At 42.5% G+C, this 7,830-nt stretch overlaps 1 protein-coding gene across 42 annotated transcripts; it reads left to right on the forward strand.

The window, feature by feature from the left end:
• Nucleotides 1-1,207: 1,207 nt before the first annotated feature.
• On the forward strand, nucleotides 1,208-7,429 carry LOC123063666 (phosphoserine phosphatase, chloroplastic). Of its 42 annotated transcripts, none has more exons than XM_044487552.1 (11): nucleotides 1,208-1,552; nucleotides 1,666-1,850; nucleotides 2,013-2,072; nucleotides 2,959-3,008; nucleotides 3,532-3,767; nucleotides 4,051-4,231; nucleotides 5,208-5,270; nucleotides 5,374-5,526; nucleotides 5,601-5,697; nucleotides 6,276-6,364; nucleotides 7,053-7,429. In XM_044487552.1, the coding sequence occupies exons 5-10, from the start codon at nucleotides 3,678-3,680 to the stop codon at nucleotides 6,289-6,291; spliced, it is 600 nt and encodes a 199-aa protein (XP_044343487.1). In that variant the 5' UTR covers nucleotides 1,208-1,552; nucleotides 1,666-1,850; nucleotides 2,013-2,072; nucleotides 2,959-3,008; nucleotides 3,532-3,677; the 3' UTR covers nucleotides 6,292-6,364; nucleotides 7,053-7,429. The 42 variants fall into 42 exon arrangements, 11 of the variants coding, with proteins under 11 accessions (XP_044343487.1, XP_044343486.1, XP_044343484.1 ...); XM_044487551.1 differs by having other exon boundaries at nucleotides 1,782-1,850; XM_044487549.1 differs by having other exon boundaries at nucleotides 1,209-1,552; nucleotides 1,782-1,850; nucleotides 2,013-2,459.
• Nucleotides 7,430-7,830: the final 401 nt, after the last annotated feature.

Here is a 7,830-nt window from a genome sequence, read left to right on the forward strand (position 1 = left end):
ATAATGTTTCTAGGGCCTGTTCGGAGGGACTCCACTCCTCAACTCCGCTCGTGGAGCCGACCCGAACATGATAACTCCGCAGAGTTGGCAGCGTGGAGCGGAGCGAGCTACAGGCAAAAGTCTCGGAGCGAGGAAAGTGGCGCTCTGCAGCTCCTGAAAACGGAAGAGTTCAACAAATTTACGCATGGCTGCCACCGATAAGTGAACGTACTGGTTCGTTATATCTCTCGTGCTGGTGCCTTTTTTATTGGCAGTACTCTGCGCCGGCGCACCGGCCTAAATTTCGGCCGGTCCGCTACCGAGCGTTCGATAAGACCCCGTCCAGCGGTTGGATCTCGTAATAATTAGTCCCCCGGTTGGGTCTCGTAATAATTACTCAACACATGCTTCTCCCCCTCCGTCACGCACGCACGGTAACCGCCCGCGGCGAGCATCCGTCTCGTCCAAATCAAGACGTCCTAATCTCCGCCGTGCACGAGGTCGCCGTTGCCGCCGTCGTCCCCCCACATCTCGCCTCCTCTTGTCGCCAGATGTCTCGCCGCTCGTAGCAGTGGCTCGTTTGTAGCAAAAAAACAAGAACATGGAGTCGCTCATTTGAAGCAAAACATGGTTTCCACCCAAAAAATGACATGGTTCCAGCAAAACTGAAAGATGGTTTCAGCAAAAAACACATGGTTCCAACAAAAATTGATATGGTTGCAGCCAAACTGAAAAGTGGTTCCAGCAAAAACGATATTCTTCGTATCAATCATTGCTATGGTTCCAACAAAAAATTAATATGGTTCCAACAAAAAAATCCAGAAACAAGCATAGCAGTGCACACCCAGGCTTCTCCCCGCTCGGAATTCCTGGCCGTCGGATCCTTCATTTGATGCGTTCTGGACCATAGGATCTCGCCTTCGGATGACCTCGGCCGTTGGATCAAGCCCGGATCACTGCTACAATGAATAGTGATGAATAGTAGCCTCCATTCGATTTTTCTTACCCCAGAATTACTTTGCTCCCTCGCTGACGTGTGGGGTCACTCGCTGGTGGGCCACGCCGGTCAGCGACTATGGCTAGGAGTGTGGACTGTGCAGCGCGTGGGCTCCGTCAGCGGGCAAATATCCCGTGCCACCGCCGATAATACCGAGCCCCCCCGAGGGCGGTTTTGTCATTTCACGTGTCCGGGCCGTGACGTGTCTAGCGCCGGTTGGCTGGAGAGTGGAGGGGGTGAGGGCGCCTGTCTCCCTTCCTCCCGATCCTCACTCCGCCAATCCCCTCTCTTCCTCCTGTCGCCCCCATGGCGCCGCTGCCCCTGCCTCCTCACCTCCCGTGGCCCTGCCCTCCCCGTCGCGTCTCTTCTCTCCATCGTCAGTCGCGGAAGCCGCCACCATGCTCGAGAGCGCGGCGCCGGCTCTCGATCCGTCCGGCAGAAGCAGACGCTCGATGCAGCGCTCCCCCGTCCCTCCCCCTCCTGCATCAGCTGCAGGCGCTCGATTCAGTGCTCTCCCGTCGCTCCTCCTCCTCCATTGCCGGGAGGGGCGCGGCCTTCTTTGCGCCGCTGCTCCAGGTTCTCCTCTCTCTCTCTCTCTCTCTCTCTCTCTCTCTCTCTCTCTCTCTCTCTCTCTCTCTCTCTCTCTAAACTCTGCTCCACGCCCATGCCATGTTCTGCTCGGGACGCAGCCCCCCCTGCTCCAACCCTAACCCTAGCGTTGCTGCTGCTGGTCAAGGTACCCCCATTTTGATTTGCTCTTGGCCCCTCCACTCCCCTCATGCTGCTGCTGCTTTTGGTCACGCAGGTGCACACGCGTCCAGGTGGCCAAGGTGTCTCCTCTACCACTTCAGACGTGTTTAGTCAGATCCAGAAGGTCTGGCCTGCTTCTCACTTAATCCCCTCTGTTCCTTTTTAAATAATACCTGATGATGAATGGCTGCAATTTTGGATAGTTGGATTCTTGATTTGTGATCTACGGAATACATGTAAATTGGTTGAGAGGATGGGACTAGAATTAAGCTTCCTATTGCTGCAGGTGGAATTCAGCTTTCTCATTGGAACAGTCAGAAGTGCAAAAGTCTACAGAGATTTAAATGTGAGTTAAACCTATTACTTGGGGCCTCGGATATATGCTTCAGAATCATGCATTTTTTTTTGCGAACTGATGCATGGTGCCTACTGACCAACCTGAATTGTGTGCATGGGGCCATAAGTATGAGACCTGTTCGTGTCTGTCAGTCAAGGTTAGAGTGGTCCTGCAGCTATTTACTTAACCGCACAATTTACGGATGGCATACTTAACTGCAAAATTTAAGGATATTTGAGCATGTGCTTCACACCAGGCAGTAATAATTAGAAAAAGGGAGTAGAGATGGAACTCCTAACTTATTGACATCCAAGTATACTTTTTCTGTTCTATGTAGCTAATGGTGTTTTTCCGATGCGGTTCTTCTCACCAAGATTGACCGAGTATTTTAAACTGGTACTCATCGTTTTCCTATCCGTTTAGAATCTTTGCTGAGCCTGAACTTTTTTCTTAATTATTTTCATCTGCTTAGCCTTGCCACATCATCTCTTAAAAATAGTTTGAATCAATCGGCTGTGTGCTCTGCCTTTGCAATTCATTGAACCTTAAGATCAAAATCTGCGTAAGTTGTTGAGCCTGAACTTTTCTTCTTACTTATTTTCATCATGTTAGCCTTGCCACATCATCTCTTAAAAGTAGTTTGAATCCATCAGCTGTGTGCTCTGCCTCTGCAATTCATTGAACTTAAGATCAAAACCTTTGTAAGTTGTAGCCCTGTTTCCAACTACATCGTGAATACTAACATTTGCGTTGGAAAAAGAAGAAAGATTGAATCATAGTTTGCACTAAATGAAAATGATAGTTGTTTTTTATATTTTGTTCACTCACTGGGAGGGTCACTATTTATATGCTTGCTTCAACTTTTTCCGTACCACCATGGAAATCATTTGTACAGGAGTTCTGGAACAAGGAATACAATAATCACAAGGATGGAGGCTGAATAAGGTATGTCCAAAGTAATTGTGGTTCCTCTGCATTTATCAGAAAACATAATACACTATTTTCTGAAAATGGAAATGATAAATCATATAACTGTTTGCAGATATATTCCAGTTCATCCGTAACAGATTCTGATATATTTTTTCTGTATGTGAGATATAACCATGTTATTATTTCATTACTAATAGTGCTGCCTAATTCTACATATCAGTTGTATCGCCATAACTTGCCCAGTGGCGATCACTGTAGGTTCCATTCGTTTCCAAAATCTGCTAATTATTAATCTGCACTTTACGTTCTGTTTTAGATACTAACTTTATACTAAAGTTAGTATAAAGTTGAGTCATCTATTTCGGAATGGAGGGAGTAATACATATATCAAGCTTTTTGCTCAGTTAAATCGGAGTTATGGTAGTAGCTACAAATGTCTACCTTGCAGCTTTGTACTGTTCTGTTCTGAGTTGTTTGATTGATTCTTTACATATTCAAGTAGCTTAATTTTCTAATAGTTAGGTTTGGAAATAGGCAGGTCATGGAAGGCCTTTGATTTGTTGGATCAGTCTGCCCTACTGCTAACAAGACGAAGGAAGAAAAGAAATTTAAGGCAAGAACTGGTGTTGTTGCTGCTAAGAAGAAGATCGAGCAAGTTAACAAGAAGAAATCATTAGGAAGACAATGGGGAGCCATGTGAAAGATTCAGATTCCTCCTACTACCTGCGCCCCGGTTGCACACACATTGGCCCCAGTACCAAGCTCAAGCTCAAGGTCCTGCCTTTGTCCGCTTTCCTTCTAATTAGCTTAGTTCAGTTCTGAATTATATAATTAGTATGTATGTTACATACTTGAAAGGTTGTCACCTATTTTATGCTTCCAACAAAACTGTGAAAAATTCATCTGCTACAATCATGTGTTGTTTATTTATTTATTTTGTAATAAGTCAAGTGTTTTTTCATTCCTTGGAATCCATTCACATAGTTATTTTTTGTTATAGATTCTTCAGTTATTAAAGTAGCTTAATTTTCTGATAGACAGATTTGGAAACAAGCAGGACTTTGAAGAACATGGCATGACTTTGCTTTCTAGGATCAGTCTGCTCTCCCTCCTAACAAGACCAAGGAAGAAAATAAGTTTAAGGGAAGAACCAGTGCTTCTAAGAACAAGATCGAGCAAGCCAACAAGAAGTGTTACTTTGATTTGCTCCCTCACTTTAGTGCTTCATACACAAAAAGGTATAACTTATGGACTTGCTCAATCAAACTGTCAAGCAGATGCAGATTGAAACCACATGTACATATTTTCAAGAACAAGTTCGTTTGATAAAAGCTAAGGATGATAGAGCCACTATAACCACTAATTGGAAAATATTTCCCAAAGGAGCACATAATCATGGAGGTGATCATTGGCCATATAATGCCACTAGATGTAGTGCCTGATAGCGCCTTGTATTGCTTAGTTTTAATTAATTAAGTAAACTGGAGCAGAAGGGTATCTGCCCTGTTCCAGCAATAATGAAAAGGTTGTTTTTTCTTGTCCTGCAAAATATAGCCCAAAACTTTGAAATGTTTTGTTTTCAAAGGACGGAGCACTTCTCATATTAGTGAGTTGCTTTGTACAGTTCATATTTGTTGAACAATAGTGCCAAATGAGATTCACTAATCAAACACCATCGATGAAGTCACATTTATGCGTAGCGAGCCATGCTTCCTATCTGTTCTGGTTGTTTTCTATGTTATGTTTCTGAATATGTATCCACATCAACTGGTCTAAATTTGTGTATCTAGATGAGTTGCATTTTGTTTATTTAGCAAAATATAGCTATTATGGGATTATTTGGTTATCAGCTTTATGGACAAGCATCCAGTATATGCTGCGAGGAGTGACAATGCAAGACCAGCGCTGTTTTCATGCACATTTGCATATAGTTTCAGTCAATACGATAGTAAACTTGCTCTCAACGACTCTGACCTTCATGCACATTTGCATATAGTTTCAGTCAATACGATAGTAAACTTGCTCTCAACGACTCTGACCTTACAAAATATTAGGTATCCTTAGTTCCAAATACGGTTTTAAAGGTTCTAAAATTATTTTTTTGATGCCATGTGCCATGTTGTGGAGAACATCTGGCCGCCATTTACACTTCATTTCCTCCATGTTTCGATCTGGTGCCTCCACTCCTCACCACCTCTTTATCTGTCGTGGTAGCAGCAATGGAGGTCTCCAAGGCCCCTTCCTCTTCTGGTTTGGCAACCCGCCATCCCCCCAAAGGTTAGTACTCCTAATCACCGAGAATTCCTTTATTGGTTAACCGTGAACGTCTCCAAGAAGCATAGAGGTTAGGTTATGCAATGGTTTCCCTGCTTATGCCCAGAGATTCTTGAGACATGGCACAGTGCCAATGCGGTGTGCTTCGATGTGGAAGCACTGTATGCTTGGATGAGGGTATTGTCGAGCTTGCTGATTTCTGTGGGGCTGGGCAGGCGGTTGCCGAGTGGAAGACAAAGCAATTGTCACAGTTTCTGGGGTATGTTAGTTGTTTAGCATATAATATCTTCCAAAAAACTAATCTTGGCCTTATCAGTCTCAGGGCGATGACAGGGACCGTTCCATTTGATGAGGCTCTTGCTGCCTGGATCTCTTTAAGTAAGCCATCTCTGTCCCAAGTTGAGGACCGTTTGGAGAAGAGGCCACCCAGGTGAGCTTTTACAAGTCCCGGCCCCAAGTTAATTTCATAAGTTAATCACTATTTAGCTACCACTTTTGCATTCCTATATTGAATCTTCTGAGATTCCCCAGCTCTGTTGTTCTTGTATTGGAATAGTTAGATATGTGCTGCTGAACATAGAATAAATGCTCTTAGGAATGCTTGAATGGTCTTACTCGGCTTCTCTTTTTAAGCTAATACGAAAAATAGTAGCCGAGTATATGCAAAATTGGTTTGGTGCCACAGTAAAAACACGATTTCAGAATAGTACCACCACATAGTTAAGTTCATTTTAATAACACTAAATGAGACATTAAAATACTATCTGCCTATACCACTTTAGTCTTAACCTTTAGGCCGTTACGTGCCCTGCAACCACAACATAACCCTTTTGACTTATTTGCCTCGTGTGTTAATTAGAGATTTCCTAAAATCTCTGGCTACAGAATAATTCCAAGGTGGTATGTGTTAATCATTTATTCATCACTGCAATAGATGTATTTTTTGTGTTGGATATGCGTTGTTTATTTTCCTGGTTCATTGACATGTTTATCTGTTTGTATCTGCAGGATTTCTCAACGCTGATTTTATCAAGACATTAAAAACCAATAATATTGAAGTATTCCTTGTGTCTGGAGGTATCCGGCAAATGATCAAGGTATATTTTCACTAAACGGCTGCACGAACGATACTTTTGGGACCTGGATTATCAGAACATAGTCAAATTTGCCTGTCCTTGAAACATCTTCAAATTTTGTGACATACACACACACACACCAAGATGCTTTTAAGATATCCATGGTTTGAATACAGAAATTGGTTCTAATTTTCCGCCTATATTATTTGTTGAACAGTAAACAAGGATATGTTTATTCCCATGATCTAAAAGCAACAATTCCTCTTTTCTTCACTTTAGAACATTTTAAATTTAATTTTGTTACTGAAGTTTCACATAGTGGTCAACATATGTGTATTTAGCCCAAACTTGCAGAGCTGTAACAACAGAGGTGTATTTAACCGAACTAATGTTACCTCATTTAAAATTTTGCTCCAGATTAAACATTCACATAGACCTAATTAAGATTGATTAAAGTGTTCTTATATTATATATTTGTTATTTCCTTTATACTCCAAAAGAAAAAAAATATGACTAACAAAACTCTGTCAATGATTTCAAGTATCAGTTTGCCTGCCTTTCGTTGCAGTAATCGGATAATTTTCTGCTTTCAAATTGCTATGACCTTTGACCCATATAACTAAGTGAATGTTCTATTTTTTCAGTCTCTCTCTCTCTGTGTGTGTGTGTGTTGTGTGTTCTGATCCATTTTATGTACCTCGACATACAGATCAGCATCTGTGTGTGCCGCTGCTTGCGAGGGACAAAAAAGAGGTCGATTTGAAATTGTGCACTTCTATCCTTTCTACTAACGCATCATAGCATCTGATCTGTACCCACGTCGTTGGGACCGGCATCCTCGCGCCAAGGCGCGATCACGATGTAGTGGGAGAAGATTTGTGGGCTTTTTGTAATTTACCCGTAGGTTTAGCATTTGCCTTTATTATATCAACACCATCATATGCTTCTTAGTTAATTTTTTTAAAATGTTTAAATTCAAATTTATTGAAATTTGTTAGGAGTAACAACATTTTGCATGCATGAAAGTAGCCCCAACAAACTATGTTATGCCTAAGACTTTAGTTATCTATTCTGGGTTGCGGATCATCTGCAAGCTATTATGTGCTGTCGTATCTTCTATGCCTAAGATATTTGGTGCTAAACCTATCGCGAAACATGCTTTCTATGTTCATACATTGTTAAGCAGCACAAACGTTTTGACCGGCACCCTCATGCCCGATCTAGTTAATATGGTTCCAGCAAAAAATTGAGAAAAATGGTTTTCCCAAACAATGATATGATTCCAGCAAAAATTCATGGCGTCCACCTGGCATCGCATCCCAGCACGGTCCTCGCCTGTTGTAGCAGAGTCAAATGCTGGTTCCAGAAAAAAAAACCCTATGCAGCAAAAATCATGGCGGCCACCATCGTTGCCGTGCAGCACTAGCCTATCCTGTTGAAGCAAAAAAGGAAGCGGTCCCAGCAAAAATCAAAAGTGGTTCCAGCAA

The sequence above is a fragment of the Triticum aestivum genome, chromosome 3A (genome assembly GCF_018294505.1).
Source record: "Triticum aestivum cultivar Chinese Spring chromosome 3A, IWGSC CS RefSeq v2.1, whole genome shotgun sequence".
Classification (NCBI taxonomy): domain Eukaryota; kingdom Viridiplantae; phylum Streptophyta; class Magnoliopsida; order Poales; family Poaceae; genus Triticum; species Triticum aestivum.

Excerpts from the sequence above, each read along its gene's own strand:
- LOC123063666 (XM_044487552.1), top strand. The coding sequence starts at position 3,678 with ATGGGGAGCCATGTGAAAGATTCAGATTCCTCCTACTACCTGCGCCCC. Across the intron at positions 3,768-4,050 it reads GTACCAAGCTCAAGCTCAAG|GACTTTGAAGAACATGGCAT; the intron begins GTCCTGCCTTTG and ends GGAAACAAGCAG. Across the intron at positions 4,232-5,207 it reads AGTGCTTCATACACAAAAAG|CAGCAATGGAGGTCTCCAAG; the intron begins GTATAACTTATG and ends CTGTCGTGGTAG.